Raw genomic sequence first — 16,814 nt, 5'->3', positions numbered from 1 at the left:
TGAACAGTGTTTTCTGTTGGAGATGGTAAGTCCCTTTGGGGGGGACTTTGGGCTTTTTCACTTTGTAAACCTATAATGTGCATAAAAAAGATATATAACACAATAAAGGAAAGGGAAAAAGCCCAAAAGCATAATATGAGAACTTTACGTCTTTGTAGTGAAGTCAAATAGTAGTCTTGCTAATTGTGACCCTGCAAGATCCCCAGTCTTTGCTAAATCTTCTTAGCCTAGAAATCTAGACACGCCCTAGCGGCAGCAAAATCATTTTGCAGCCAGGTTCAGTGTAGCAACTCTCCGTTGACTTGAGAGCTGGAAAAACCACACTCTAGTCAGGCCAATCACATCGTGTATAGAGTCGGTGGGCGGGCTTATGGCTGCTGCTGCTGGGAACAGCGGTCTTCTGGAAGACTTGGAGTTCAGCTTTTCTTTGAGATAAGAAAAAAGAACGGCACTGAAGTGCATTCTTAAAAAAGGAATAAGTGTTCGGAGTTTTGCCGACCGGATACGGCAAAAGTTTAATCTATCAACTAGCTCTGCTACCTTCTTCGTTGCTCTGCCTGGTTGTAGCGCTATCCTATTGCGTGCAGAGAGAATTTGAAAGACAACCGTTTATCCCGCCCCTCAGATTGAGCTCCGTCAATGGTGAGTTCCCAGACCCAACATCTGGATGTGGGTCTTGCTTGTCAGGCTAAAATCTTCTAGTCTGTGACTAAAAACTCTGTGACACTATGACAGGTTGTCTTTAGATGTGAGATGGTTGTCTTTAGATGTTTAATTTAATTTAATTTCTCCAAATTTCAAAAAACTATTCAGAAACACAATATTGAATGGCTATGAGCTGGACCGGTGATTTCCTTTATGTGGACTGCTTGGCTTCTCGGTTCATCCATCCACATTATTTTGTTTTTGACTCTAACAGCTGATCTGTTGAAGCCGACTGAGTCAAACATTGATACTTATGGATGCAATTTGAATTTATATTATGAACAATGAAAATTAAGAGGGGGTAGGACTAGAGAAGTTCTTTACTTCTTTCTACCCGTTAATAATAATACAAAAAAAAAAAAATATATATATATATATATAAAATAAAAAGTAGTTGAAGTCTAGCCAATCTGCTTGGAGTCCAGTAGCATCTATTAAGAATTTTATAATTTATCAGCTGGGATTGAGTTTCACGAACGTTAGCATGCCATTTTGAAACAACCTGTTTCCAAGCTTCTTCCTTGATCGCACACCTTAAATCTCTTTCCCATGCCACTTTAAGACTATTTAAGTTAGGTGCATTAGCACCTCTAATATAGGCATAAAAAACTGAGCCCAACCCCTTTTTGTAACCTTTAGCAGCATACATAATCTGTACATCCGTTGGTGGATCAGGACCATTTTTTAGAGTTGCATGGAGACAATGTCTTATTTGGAGGTATTTCCAAAAATCAGTGTTCGATAGCCTGTAAGTTTGTTTTAAGTAATTAAATGAAACCACATGTTCACCCTCATATAAGTTATCTAAATACCATATTCCCTTATTAGCCCATTGTATCCAGCAGAAAGCCTTTTTATCTATTCGTAGCTTGGTGTTGTGCCAAACTGAGGCTCTAGTTGTTAGCCAAGGGGTTTGTTTTGAATGTAGGTGATACAATTTCCAACTTTCCCTAGTGAATTTAAGAACTGGGTTTTGGTCTGGTATTGGTCGGGCAGACTGTGTCAAGAAGGCCTCCGATGAAAAGGGGGCAATTAGTTCTTTTTCAATATACACCCAAGCAGGGGCTTCATTGTATGTCATATTATTTTTAGCCAGCTGCGAGAGCGAGAATGACCAATGATACCAGTCAATTCTGGGCAGAGAGAGCCCGCCTGAACTTTTAGCAGAGTACAATTTAGTACGATTAAAGAGGGGTCTCTTCCCTTGCCAGATGAAGTATTCTACATATTCATTGTATTCTTTCAGATGGGATGGTGGCAGCACAAGTGGAAGCATGTATGATAGATAATTAATTTTAGGTGCAATTATCATTTTAACTAAATTAATTCGACCCATAATGGATAATGTAAGTTTACTCCAGTTCTGTAACAAATTTCGGATTTCCTGAATAATTGGTTGAAAGTTAATCTGCATCATTTTCTCCAATACTGGTATGAGTTTAATTCCCAGATAAACCATGCCTGATGAGACCCATCTAAAAGGCCACTGGTCCCTTGTTATCCCATGGCAATTTTTAGACAACGGCATTACTTCTGACTTGGTCCAATTGATTTTGTAGCCTGAGATCTGGGAAAAATCGTCAGTTAAAGAGCACATTGTAGGTACTGTCATTTGTGGATTACTGGAGACAAGTAATATATCATCAGCATATAGAAGTAATTTATGCTCCTGCTGGCCCACTATAACACCTTTTAATATTTGGATTATTACGTATTGCAATAGCTAATGGCTCTAAGACCAGAGCAAAAATAAGAGGGGAGAGGGGACACCCTTGTTTAGTGCCCCTATGTAGCTCAAACCCGACGACATTACACCGTTACATAGTACTGATGCCACTGGTTCAGTGTAAAGTAAATTTACCCATTTAGTAAATAAAGGTCCAAAGCCAAATCTTTTAAGTGTTTGAAATAAGAACCCTCATTCAACTCTGTCAAAGGCCTTCTCTGCATCTAGAGAGAAGGCTATGACAGGGTCAGTGTTATTTCTAGAGCTCCACAAAAGGAGTAATAATCGTCTCATATTATCTGCTGAGCATCTAGCCCTGATGAAACCAACCTGGTCAGGATGTATAATAGTAGGTAGTATTTGATCCAATCTTTTTGCAAGTATTTTGGCTAATATCTTCCCATCAACATTACCAAGTGAAATGGGTCTGTAGCTTGCACAAAAAACGGGCCGATAATCAGCCAAGGCCGATAATCAGCCAGGGCCGATAATCAGCCAGGGCCGATAATCGGTCTATCCCTAGTTTTAATGTTGTTAAAATTGTAGTGTTGTTGTGGTCTTGTCTTCATGTTGTGGTTGTTGTTGTCGGAGTGGTGTTTTTTTGTGGCCGAGTTTTAATACTGTGAAATTTGATTGTCCTTTATTGCTTTACTGCACTTTGATACTCCGTTGTTAGGTTTCCCTTTTGACAGAGATGTTATTCTCGGTTTCCTGCCCACGGACTACTGATGAAAATGAGCTTATAGCTAACTCTGGTACTGCTAAGCAGCTGTGCATTGTCCCTGTCAATTAAGTAAATATAAGAGAACCCCACCAGTAAACAATGCAAAAACAACAAATCCACGGTTTAACCCCTTGGCATAGAGCCACGGCCAGAATGGCACTTCTCAAATGAATGGGTGGGATATTTACTATGTGCACTGATTCCAAACATTGTTTCTATTTTCCCTAAAGTTAGTACCAAATTACATAGTTTTTACAGTAAACATACTCGGAAATTATTAAACGATGCCAGTGAGCCCGAGGGTGCGTTTTAATCACTTATTCTTTTGTGACACACTTGTTTGGTTTGGGAGGGTCAGCCTTTGTAAATCCTCCCTTGGAGGCAGAGCAGGGTTGGGCTGTGTTTCATTGTGATTATCAGTTGTTCTTTCTTCTTCAAAGAAAATACAAAACAAATTTACAACATGAACATATCCCCCCCTATATTATACTCTATACTATTATACCTACTATAATAGTCAAGACAATATAATAAAATAATAACAAAATAGACAACTGGCAACCAAAAAAACATGTATATGTGACAAAACAATAACCACACAGTATACGCCTCTCCACAGTACATGGCTTTTTAAAAGCCCTCCAGAAAGCGTATGTACTTTCCCTATTTTCTACTGTAAACATCCAATCTGGCAAACCGTTTATATGACATTTTTTCAAACGCCACCACCCTAGCCCTCTCACAAGCCTACTCCTGGATTGACGGCACCCCTTCATTCCTCCATCCTCTTAAAATAATCTGTCTGGACCCAGCTTCTTATGTGCTGATCCATCCCTCTTAGGATTGACCCATCTCCCAGAACAAACCATCTCGGGCTGAATGGAACCTGGGTCCCTGCAGTCTGACATAGTTTATCATGTATCCCGGTCCAAAATTCCTGGACCTTATCACAGGACCATGTGCACACGCATTTTTAATCTGAACTGCATACTTCACAAGTATAGGCATTTGTCTGATAGCTGTATCCTGGAAGATCAACAGCAGAATAAAGTACTGACCATGGAATATATTACAAATGTAGAAATGCTGTAAATACTTGGGAGGACAGAGATGCATGGGATGGTTTTGATCCAAGTCATATGTGAGTGACGCTGCCCTGCTGCTTTGTGGCGACGCCTTGCTGTAAGCTGTAAACCTCCTGATAAAAAACTAACAACAACTTTCTGGACTCTTGGAACTGCGTGTCTTGTTGAATGAGGCGGGGCAACAGGACTGTGGGTGTTCCAGGAGTATATAACAGGACGTGTATCTAAGAATAGGTCTGATCGAACACACGCCTCAGGCTGAGATGAGGGAGTGTTGAGTGTGCTTGATGTACCTAGATAACAAGAATCAGCTTCAGGTGAAGGACGCTAAATCAAAAAGTAAAATGATGGTCACAGTGTAACAAGCAGTGTAATTGACTAACTGGCTGCGTATTTGTGTGTGTCAATTTTAAGGAATTTCACGAGAAGAACAAAGAAAAGGCAGTGGCAAAGACTAAGTCCGTTTCTCTAGGAATGGTAAGGGAATACAATGCAATCCTGCTGTAACATTTCACAGAGCATACGGAAATCAACCTCAAGAGGGGGAAAAAACGTCTGTTTTCTCCTGTGGTGGCCATATATAATGTTGTAATGTTTGCTTCATGTTGTTTTCTGTTTAGGATGTGGGGCTGTTGGAGATCCCTGCTGAGCTGTCAGCCAGACTTCGCAGTGCAGCAGGTCAGACTCTTATAATCCTACAGTCTATATACAGTCCCTATAAAGTAACCCTAGCTAGACTATCTGTCCAATCTGACAATCTTTTCTGTTGCACGACTAAATCAACTTTGAAATGTACACATTTTCCACCTCTCGGCTCTGTCCAGCGTTTAGCCCCGCCCAAGACGATTGTGATTGGTTTAAAGAAATACCAATAAATCAGAGCACGTTTTTCTCCCATCCAGGAATGCCGTGTGGACTAGCCAGACCTTCCTCCGCAGCGCTATGGAGGAAGGTCTGGCAATGCGAGACTAATTAAATCGTGAACGGGAGTAAAATGTAGGGTGCGTTGTATGTACCCTCAAATTACCTGTGCATTGTGGGTATGTGAATGAAATTAACCGCGGAGATTTCGAACACCACTACAATATGGCAAAGATATAGTGCACTATTTCCGTGATAGGGAACGGTGTGGAACACACCTGAGGCCTGTACTACGAATCCAGATCAACATGTCCTGGATTTCTTTCAGTTCCCCGGCTTCACCTAACCTAACAACTGCGGTCCCACATAAGCTGTGTCACGACGCTGGTTATCAACTCGTTCAGTCAACTCAGGGTTTCCCAATCCAGCGGCGCGCACGTTCACATAAAAGAGGCGGGGTTTGCACAGCGCGACCAATCGCAAACATCTACCAGAGCCGCATATTTTACATAAGAAGAGCAAACTATAATTCTACATAAATATGAAGAACACAGACATGTTTTAGAGGCAAAACACAATACAGTCACTGCTTCCTAAAACAGGAAGGAAAGCTGGCAAAATAAATAGCCGACGCTGTAAATGCTTAAATCACAACTCTTATCAATATCACTTCCCCATCAGTCAGGACCAATATCTGACCATAATTACACTGGTGCTTTCCATAAACTGTCGTTGCTTTAGCCTTTTATTTCAGCTGCAACCCTGGCAGTGGGAAGCGATCGTGGGAGCAAATAAAAAATATAAAAACCTAATTCAAACCGATGTGTGGCGTTGGCAACACACGGCTCAAGAAGCCAACAAATAGCCTATGCATAATTCCCTCTGCTGAAAATCTATATATTTCATAAAAATACCCATAAGTGAATGTTAACGGGGATGTCGGCCTCTAAATGTTTGAACTTTTATGAGCGCATCAACTCTCTGCGCACCAACCTCCACCGGATCTTGGTGCGCTTGGTGGATCAGTTTAATTTTGTTTGTTCCGTTACCTCCAACCTCCGTTTTGAGTCGCCGGATCCACCCCCGCTCTGCGCTCCAGGACCTCCCACTTTACAAATGAGCACTGGGCCTGCTGCCATAGTGTTTTGTATTCATATTCAGTTTGTGATTGTTGTTTTGTCTCTGTCCACCAGGGCAGCAGCATGCATCAGGGGTCACAGAGGTGGCCCCTCCACAGGTGAAGGCAGAACACAAGCTCAGCCTGCCTCTGGATGTAGACAGATACCCATTCTCTCGCTATGCCAAGTCCATATTAAAGGTGAGCAAGTTTGGGACACACACATGCACATAATTCATTCATAATCCAGTCCAGGTTTTTTACACTGTAAATCCTGCTCCTCCTCACACTTTAGATGGTTGCCCACATACTGCAAAAACGTTCGTTTGAACTATTCAGAGTTATATTCTGATATTTGCTGTATATAGCCTACTGTTGTTTTGTGAAGTTGAACTTATTGAGTGATCTGAGGACCATTTCAGAAAGCAGTTTAGTGAAAACTCTGAGTTTGTTAACCCTGGGATGAGGGAAACTCTGGCTTTTCCGTTTCAGAAAGGGAGATAAATCAAACCTTAGAAAGAGAGGTAACTCCAGCCCCTTTCAGAAAGAGAGGGAACTAGGAGTCGGTGAACCTAAAGGCCGTTTTACAGCCGCCGCATCCGAGCTTGCGCGCGCCAATGTGACATCAAAATGACGTAGATCTCGCTGACGCGCCAGGATGAGTTCTTTTATGGTGAATGAAAGGCTTTATCCGAAAGTAGGTCATCCAGTCAAATCGAAGCATTGACGTCAATGCTGCTGCCAGTTCTGCCGTTGTTTACCTTTTTCTTCTTCTTCTAGTCCGTAGAAATAGCAACGTCGGTAGACTTTCCTCATTAGTGCCACTGTATAAACAGTTACGGCGCTCCCATGACGTCACACTGGCGCTCGACAGGTCGGCTGCGGCGAGTAAACCGCACGTTTAACCTGGTCGGGAGCAGGTTTTCTTCAGTAGACCTCGAGTTTCTCTGTCTCCTCCCTCTGACCCAGCGCTCTTTCATTTCCTCATTCATTCATTCAGTCTCTATCAGGCACATTTTAGTTTGTTATCTGCATGAATAAAAAAACAGGGTTGGTTTATTAACTGTGTTAGGCAGACTATAAAACGTTTTTTTCTTGAACATGGCATTTCCTTTTGTCAACGATCCCGTCGATAAAGAAGCTGTATTACTTCACAGAGAGTTAAACGATGATATTGAGGCCCCGACTATAGATTAATTTTCATTTCCAGATACTAGCCTACCTATTTGAGAGGTATGGTTTTTCTTCACAGTCCATCAGATAGCCTATGTAGATACAGTGCCTTGCGAAAGTATTCGGCCCCCTTGAACTTTTCGACCTTTTGCCACATTTCAGGCTTCAAACATAGAGATATAAAACTGTAATTTTTTGTGAAGAATCAACAACAAGTGGGACACAATCATGAAGTGGAACGAAATTTATTGGATATTTCAAACTTTTTTAACAAATAAAAAACTGAAAAATTGGGCGTGTAAAATTATTCAGCCCCCTTAAGTTAATACTTTGTAGCGCCACCTTTTGCTGCGATTACAGCTGTAAGTCGCTTGGGGTATGTCTCTATCAGTTTTGCACATCGAGAGACTGACATTTTTGCCCATTCCTCCTTGCAAAACAGCTTGAGCTCAGTGAGGTTGGATGGAGAGCGTTTGTGAACAGCAGTTTTCAGTTCTTTCCACAGATTCTCGATTGGATTCAGGTCTGGATTTTGACTTGGCCATTCTAACACCTGGATATGTTTATTTGTGAACCATTTAATTGTAGATTTTGCTTTATGTTCTGGATCATTGTCTTGTTGGAAGACAAATCTCCATCCCAGTCTCAGGTCTTTTGCAGACTCCATCAGGTTTTCTTCCAGAATGGTCCTGTATTTGGCTCCATCCATCTTCCCATCAATTTTAACCATCTTCCCTGTCCCTGCTGAAGAAAAGCAGGCCCAAACCATGATGCTGCCACCACCATGTTTGACAGTGGGGATGGTGTGTTCAGGGTGATGAGCTGTGTTGCTTTTACGCCAAACATAACGTTTTGCATTGTTGCCAAAAAGTTCGATTTTGGTTTCATCTGACCAGAGCCCCTTCTTCCACATGTTTGGTGTGTCTCCCAGGTGGCTTGTGGCAAACTTTAAACAACACTTTTTATGGATATCTTTAAGAAATGGCTTTCTTCTTGCCACTCTTCCATAAAGGCCAGATTTGTGCAGTATACGACTGATTGTTGTCCTATGGACAGAGTCTCCCACCTCAGCTGTAGATCTCTGCAGTTCATCCAGAGTGATCATGGGCCTCTTGGCTGCATCTCTGATCAGTCTTCTCCTTGTACGAGCTGAAAGTTTAGAGGGACGGGCGTCGTGTAGATTTGCAGTGGTCTGATACTCCTTCCATTTCAATATTATCGCTTGCACAGTGCTCCTTGGGATGTTTAAAGCTTGGGAAATATTTTTGTATCAAAATCCGGCTTTAAACTTCTCCACAACAGTATCGCGGACCAGCCTGGTGTGTTCCTTGTTCTTCATGATGCTTTCTGCGCTTTAAACGGACCTCTGAGACTATCACAGAGCAGGTGCATTTATACGGAGACTTGATTACACACAGCTGGATTCTATTTATCATCATTAGTCATTTAGGTCAACATTGGATCATTCAGAGATCCTCACTGAACTTCTGGAGAGAGTTTGCTGCACTGAAAGTAAAGGGGCTGAATAATTTTGCACGTCCAATTTTTCAGTTTTTTATTTGTTAAAAAAGTTTGAAATATCCAATAAATTTCGTTCCACTTCATGATTGTGTCCCACTTGTTGTTTATTCTTCACAAAAAATTACAGTTTAATATCTTTATGTTTGAAGCCTGAAATGTGGCAAAAGGTCGAAAAGTTCAAGGGGGCCGAATACTTTCGCAAGGCACTGTACCTTATGTGTCCTCATATCACTAACTTCACCCATCGTGGACATGCTCTTACATCCCAGCACATTATTTGTGTCGCATTATGTTTTTTTGCAACCGGCAGTTTTCTTTACACCATTGGTGATGCGGAGCATATTAGTAAAGCCACTGTGTGTAGAGCCATCAGAAAAGGGTGCCTCGCTCTGAAACGTTTTTTAAACATTTTTGTAGTGTTCCCTGGACACAAACCTGTGAGAGACATTTAAAAGGAGTTCCACAGGATTGCAGGTGAATTATGTGAAACCCTTTGAAATAAATGGTTATAAATTCTAAATCTGTTAATGACATGGTGCTGCAGCCTCAGAATGGGATCAGTAGTACTTTTTCGCCCGCAGGATTGCAACTAGGCTGGAGCGTACGCAGTGAGTTGAGCAGCAGTTTTCTCCCACGCCAATTCTTGCTCTTTTGCAGCAGCAAAACTCATCTCAGGGTAAATCAACTCAGAGTTCAGAGTTAGTCTGAGATTACGTTCAACCTCCTTCCTGAAACGATCCCCTGAACACAAAGACATGAATAAGACCCTGGTCGTTCCATGGCTCTGAAGTCTCATGCTTGTATGAGAAACACACACTCTTTATTTCCTGAAAAATGGGATGTCTCAGGTGCATAAGTTGAAAAACAAGCCAAGGAAGTTACTGCATAACACAACACTAACAGGACTCCTTTTTTCCAGCTATATCAGTTATTGTGGCAAATATTTCCTGCTGTAGCACTGAAATTTGGGATCAGTTTACGCATTCAGCTGACACAGAGGAACATTGCCATTCATTAGGAGAGGTGTTTGTGTCCACCAGATGAATGCGAGTCCAATATTCTCTCTCTTTTAGCTTTTTCTGGTCTCCATTCACTCCTGGGGGAAATATCGGTCTCGCTAGCTGCTAAACGCTCCACTATGTTCACCAGCTAGTTGCTAATTTTCACATTTTCAATGTTTCGAAGTATAAATCTACTGTCTGTGTCATTGAAACTTTACACATTTTTAAATGTAGGTAATGTAGCGTGTTATTGCTTATGAAATTGTGCCTTTAGTGTTAGCCAATCTACCAGGGCCTTAAAGCAGACTTTACGTTAGTTTGTTTGTTAATATTGGAACATTTTTCAATGAACCATTCTATTCTTATGATGTACTTACATTTCATAATTTCCTAAATCAGTTGCATACAGAGACATGTTAAGATTAATTCATTTATTCATTCAAAAAAGAACATAGGATGAGATGTGTGTCAGTACTGTGAACCAACGCAGAAAAAATATAGATAACCTCACAAGCATAAGGAAATGGTGCCTGTTTCAAGAAAGAGAAACAAACTTGAAGATTAGATTAGAAATAGAATACATTAAGATGACTTTAAAAGGCTTATTATCCTTTACAATGCTCATACAAAAGCATTCAACAGACTCACAGCTGAATGGGTGAGAGAAGATGGATTGTATTTCTTATTTCTTTGTGAGTTTCCCCATGTTGTGTCCTCCTCAGGATACATGGTGCCAGCCTCAGGGCTACCCCCTCCAGAGATCCCTCACCCCTCTGGAGCCTGAAGACGCCAGGACTGCCCTGGAGATTTACAAACTGGTATATGGGTGTGATTAGATTAGATTGTGTGGATTACATAACATTGGTTTCATTCTCATTTCTTTCATTAATGATTTATAATCCATTTCTCCCCAGATCTTGCGGTTTACAGGTGAGTCGGACCTCAGCGGCTGGCAGGAGCAGATGCTGGGTAACTTCATCGTGGAGAGGGGTCAGAGCCGGCCGGCGCTGCGGGACGAGATCCTGGCCCAGCTGGTTTACCACATGTGGGGCCTGCAGGAGGAGCAGGACAGTCGGAGGGGCTGGCTGCTGCTGGCCTGCTGCCTCAGTGCCTTCACCCCCTCACCAACACTGGACAAACCCCTGCTCAAGTAGGTGCTCCGCTTTGGTTACACTGTAAAGCTGTGATGTAAATTTACAGCTACAATCTCACATTATCTTACTGTTTAAATGTCACACAGGATCATACTGTAAATGACAATGCATTCTGGGAGAAAATAATAATATTACAGCACAATCTGTGAATGTTACAGATTACAGGTATTTACTGTTGATACCAATGCATCTTGGGAAAATAAAGTAAAAGGCGGGAATTACACTGCTGCCAGTTTATTACTTACTGTAAATTCAAATAATATGGTAAGAAACTATGTATATTTATAGTAAAATACCTTCAAAATTAAAAAAAAAAAACAGTATGGTTACTGTAAATAAACAGTAGTTCACTGGCGAAGCTGCTGCCAGTATATTACTGTAAATTTACGGTGAAAAGTTTAACAGTGTAGCCATTAGCTGGAGGGCTTGTGGAGGATTAGTCTATATCTTTGACCGGGATTGCTCCGTTGCCGCCGGAAAATCTGCCGGATTTCACTCATTTAGACCGGATATCTGTTGCCTTGGGCTTTCTTTGTGTTGGCGTTCTAACCTCTGGTGGATTTGTGAGGACTATGGTTAACTGCTCCTCAGATCTCTGCAGGATAAATCCAGACAGCTAGCTAGACTATCTGTCCAATCTGAGTTTTCTGTTGCACGACTAAAACTACTTTTAAATGTACACGTTCCACCAAAACTAGTTCCTTCTGAGCCTATTTTGCAGCGGCATAGCGGCTTTTCTCCGGTGCTTAGCACCGCCCAAGACGATTGTGAAAGAAATGCCAATAAAACAGAGCATGTTTTCCTCCCATCCCCGAATGCTATGTGGACTAGCCAGACCTTCCTCCAGTCTGGCAAAGCGAGACTAGTGGAGGATATACTGTGCACCATAGGCTGGGCTAACCTTATAATACATTTTTACATGTTTTTATATAGCGCTTTACATGGTACTCAAACACACTTTACAGTAAAACCAGCACATTTAGCACCACCAATATACCGTGTATATTACACCTGGACCATCAGTACTATCCTACAGCAATTAAACCACCGTTGAATAATCTCACCACGACACTATTGTGTGGAATAAAGTAATTTAACACAAGGATCAACACCTAGAGAGTTTCAATACACTTTTGCAGAACACATGAATACACAGTGACTGAAACCAGCGCTGCATCTCACAGCCCTTAAATAGCCTCCTCGACTCCTCCACTTGCCTCCCTTCTTAGTCCCTCCCACCGAGGAGGCACGAGAGAGACGCGAAGAAATCATGGGAGGAGAGAGGAAACGAGCAAATGTGTTTTAGAGAGATGAGACATTCTTTCCTCTGAAGCATCACGTGAATTTGTCAGCTGTTTGGGCGGAGTTAGCAACACCTTTACCTGCACGGCTTCCAGGAAGGCTGCTCTCGTGTATGCTCACCTATAGCTCCTCGCCTATAGCTCCTCGATGATCCCTCCTCGATGATCCCTCCTCGATGATCCCTCCTCACTCCTCGAGGCAGGAATAAGAGCTTTGAGACGGCCTTCACCGAGGAGGGACAGAACAACTTCCGGTTCAGCCGAGGACCGAGGAGTCGAGGAGCTATCAAACAAGAGTTAGGAGATGCAGCCCATCACTTTCAAGATGCTTTAGATATCTTTCAACTTTACAAGGTTATTATTTGTCAAACGCGTTCTTTTTTTAATGGCAAAAAAAAATTATTAGGGCAGATTTAAATTGAATCTCTTCCACTGTTAGTCTTAAGGGCCGTCCACACCAAGAACGAACGAACGTATATGTATATATGATATTTTTTCCTTCTCAGGTGTTTTATAGTTTATAATATCTCTGTTTCTTGTATTTTACTAAATTGTTGTCGGTTGTGTTGTTCTTGGTTTTTATCTGCTGTTTTTCTGGAAAGCACTTTGTAACCTTGTTAAGAAAATTGCTATAGAAATAAAATGTATTATTGCTAGGTTTTGACCTAGTATATGGTCAAAACCTTTTTTAACGATAGATAGATAGATAGATAGATAGATAGATAGATAGATAGATAGATAGATAGATAGATAGATAGATAGATATACTTTTATTGATCCCAAATTTCAGTGCAACAGCAGCAAAATATCAGACACACAGCACACATACAGAATATACAAGAAATAATAAATAGGATAGAATACAAGCACAAATATTCTAAAGATAAAACAAATACAAAGGAAAGAATGTACAAACGTATATACAAGTTGAGAATAAAAATGTATGACTTAATGTGTTAAAAGTTGTATTGCCTGTGGTAGGAATGATTTGTTTTAGCGGTCAGTGCGACACCGAAGCTGTCGGAGAAACTGTCCGCTGCCTGGAAACCACTGTCTGTCTGAACATGCTCCCTGTGCAGGTACGTGTCTGACCACGGGCCGGGGGAGTACCGCTCACTGTGCCAACACAAACTACTGACATCTCTGCGGCTCCCGGCTCCCACTGCCCGCATCTACCCCCCCACCCAGCTGGAGTGGACCACTAACCAGAGGAAGGGCACCATGCTGCTGGACGTGCACACCTTTAACGGTGAGACCGACTGACTCTTCGGAAAAACAGTAACTACTTTACCATGGAAACGGAAAAATTGCGTTATTGGCAACTGCAGTGTAAAAATGATCTGCTTTTGACATAACCATAAAAAACCCTTGGTTGTTTTTGTTTTTTTCTCAGATGAGAAGCTGACAACTGAGGTGGAGTCCTGGACTACAGGAGAGCAGCTAGCCTCATGGCTCCTTCATTTCAGGTACTTCTGAACATGCAGTATGTTTAATGATCATCATCTATCGATTGAGTTTTTTTAGTTTCCTTATTTGCGGTATTAGTCTGTGTTCTATATTGTGGAGAGCTACGTGGAAAGAATCACTCGAAAGCCCGAGCTACTGATTTCCAAGGTAGTTTATTGCCGTTCTACACACACTCGATGCACAGAGGCCCCCAATCTACCCCCGCGTCTCAGTCATTTTTGGGGTATTTGTCTGTGTTGTGTGTATTGTGAATTGACTTTTTTAGTGTCTGTATATTCTCTTTTGTATTTGTTTATTGTTATTGGGCCCCCTCCGAAAAGCTTTTAGCAGCTTATTTGGGGTTCCCCATTTCACGCCGCCTACATATGATCATTGTACCGCCTGAAATTGTGTTTTAATGATACGATAATGACGTGTTAATAAAGTGAAACTGAACGGATGCAATGTAAAAGTAGCAATACATATCATCTTTTAAGACGCGCCTTTATTTTTAAATTCCCACTTATATCTGTTCTTTTTATTAAAAATCTCTTCTTTTTATTCTCTTCTTTTTATTGAAAAGAATACTTTGTTTTTCACTTAAATGTCTGGAAGAGCTCTTCAATCAAATTATCAAATCATATTTTAGTTGCTGTTTGGGAGTTGATAACTGATTGTGTTAAATGGGCATATGAAATTGTCTCATCAATCGATGTCACCGATCGCGGGCCCCTGAACTGAATCAAATTGAAATTGTATCGTGACAGACTTTGTGATATTAGCAAATATAGTAATAAATAGTAATGATAAAACTAGTGTTTACCGCAATTTACTTGTTAAAGAGCCCCTATTATACTCCTTTTCAGCATCATATTTGTACTCTTGGTGGTCTACTAGAATAGGTTTACATGCTTTGATGTTCAAAAAACATATTATGTTTCTCATACTGCCCATTACTACAGCTCCTCTGTCTGAAACACTCTGTCTGAGCTTTTGGTCCGCCTTTCCGAAAACCCCAGTCTGCTCTGATTGGTCAGCTGGCCCACTCTGCTTTGATTGGTCAACCAAATTCAAATAAGCCGCTGGGCGGGCTGTGCTTGCTCAGGCAGCACCAATGGGCAGCACATATGAAAAACTGGGCTGGGATTTTCAATCAGTGGTCACTAATCAATCACTAATGGAAGAATTTCAAACAGGAATGTGGACGAGCCGTTTTTAGACAGTTGAGAAAGTGCTGTCTGTGGGAGATAAAGCTACATTTGGAGTGAAATGTGTTTTTTGTACTTTAAACATATATTACATACATACAAAAAATATATATATAACACACTAAAATCCAAAAAGCATAATAGGGGCTCTTTAATGTGTTATCCTGGTTTGTCCTGCTACATGTGGTAGTTTAGTATCCCTCCGCTGTGTGTTGGTGTGTCATAGAGGTGTGTCAGAGGCAGTGCAGGGCTGGTCAGTGTCTCTTCTGACCGATGATGGCTGGTCAGATCTGGCTGGCTCGGACTTTGTCATGGATCTTCTGGCTGGCGCTGAAGCTGAAGTGCTGCCACCACCAGGGACTCCCTCCTCTACAAACTCCGACTACCTGTTCAGCAGCCAGGGAGCCAGGTACAGCACTGAACAAGGGACTCGTTTTTGGAGCCAATCCAGGATTGTTTTAAAGAGTTTACTAATGCAATGCGCATGTGTGTGCCTCTCTTTCCTTCTAGGATGCCAGCTACAGATCTGGATGACTTCATTCCACCGGCGCCCCCCATGCAAGCTCCTGGGCTGCCTCCTTTTGAGGGAAACCCCTGGGGAAGGGATTATCCTCAGGAAGGTAGGTGCGAAATGGGTATGCTTAAAAAAAGGATTATTGGATCATTAAACAGAGTATGGACATTCTGTTCTATTGCCTTTAGAAACAAAAACAAAACAAACTTTATTTTTATTTGTCACGTACAATTGATAGTACAATGTAATGAAATGTAATAAGTGCATTTAACCTAAGTAGTAGGAGCAGTGGATAGCTATACCTACAGCATCCGGGGAGCAACTTGGGGTTCAGGGTCTTGCTCAGGGACACTTTGACATGTGGTCGGAGGAGCCTGGGATCGTACCCCCAATCTTGTGGTTGAGGGGCGAACACCCTACACAGCCACCCCAGAACAAAAGTGTTCAGATAACACTTCGTACAAAGTTGTTTAAAGCATTCTGAACCCTGTACTGATCCCCGTACCATACTGAACCATGTACTCAACTCTGTACCGTACTGAACCCCGTACTGATCCCTGTACCGTACTGAACCCCGTACTGATCTCTGTACCGTACTGAACCCCGTACTGATCTCTGTACCGTACTGAACCCCGTACTGATCCCTGTACCGTACTGATCCCTGTACCGTACTGAAACCCGTACTGATCCCTTTACCGTACTGATCCCCGTACTGTACTGAACCCCGTACTGTACTGAACCCCGTAAGATCTGTTGCTCTCCTGGCATCTCTCAGGCGTTTTTCATCAATGGCAAATGATGACTCAGTCGTGTCGCCCACTAAAAGACTTCTCTTATCAGCAGAAGTCTCACCTCATTCATTCTCCAAATAGAGCATATAAAGCTGTTCTTTTGGTCAATCAGTTACTCTTGATTTACTTTCACTTGATTGTGTTTCAAGTGACTCATGGTCATGTAACTGAGACTGGTTAGAACTCAGGCACAAATGTAATCAAGTGACTTTGCATTGTCCTAACTCAAGGCTCGATTACCAACTGGGCAAAGCAGACAACTGCTCCCAGAGGCCCTCGACCCTCAGAGCCACTCAGAGGACACTTGGTTTGGTTTGTGGTCATTCGATTAATTGTAAACTTGTTTGGCACCACAACATTAAATATTAACTCAAATGACAAGGGTTGTTAACTGGGACCTGCAATATTATCTGATCCCAGCCCAGTCTTGTGGACAGGGTTTCTGTGGGGTCTTAAAAAGTCTCAAATTAAAAGAAATCTAAATTTT

At 41.8% G+C, this 16,814-nt stretch overlaps 1 protein-coding gene across 1 annotated transcript in view; it reads left to right on the top strand.

Moving 5' to 3' along the window:
• The window catches only part of myo15b (myosin XVB), a 96,220-nt gene that overhangs the window by 27,413 nt on the left and 51,993 nt on the right, over positions 1 to 16,814 (top strand). The window contains exons 20-28 of the mRNA XM_039787626.1: positions 4,655 to 4,717; positions 4,861 to 4,918; positions 6,295 to 6,419; positions 10,636 to 10,731; positions 10,828 to 11,063; positions 13,448 to 13,617; positions 13,762 to 13,834; positions 15,249 to 15,431; positions 15,533 to 15,642. Of these exons, the coding sequence (XP_039643560.1) occupies positions 4,655 to 4,717; positions 4,861 to 4,918; positions 6,295 to 6,419; positions 10,636 to 10,731; positions 10,828 to 11,063; positions 13,448 to 13,617; positions 13,762 to 13,834; positions 15,249 to 15,431; positions 15,533 to 15,642 (1,114 nt within the window). The remainder of the gene's footprint in view (positions 1 to 4,654; positions 4,718 to 4,860; positions 4,919 to 6,294; positions 6,420 to 10,635; positions 10,732 to 10,827; positions 11,064 to 13,447; positions 13,618 to 13,761; positions 13,835 to 15,248; positions 15,432 to 15,532; positions 15,643 to 16,814) is intronic.

The sequence above is a fragment of the Perca fluviatilis genome, chromosome 21 (assembly GCF_010015445.1).
Source record: "Perca fluviatilis chromosome 21, GENO_Pfluv_1.0, whole genome shotgun sequence".
Classification (NCBI taxonomy): Eukaryota; Metazoa; Chordata; class Actinopteri; order Perciformes; family Percidae; genus Perca; species Perca fluviatilis.
Note: the sequence above shows the minus strand (reverse complement) of the source record. Positions and strands in the feature narration are given on the sequence as shown.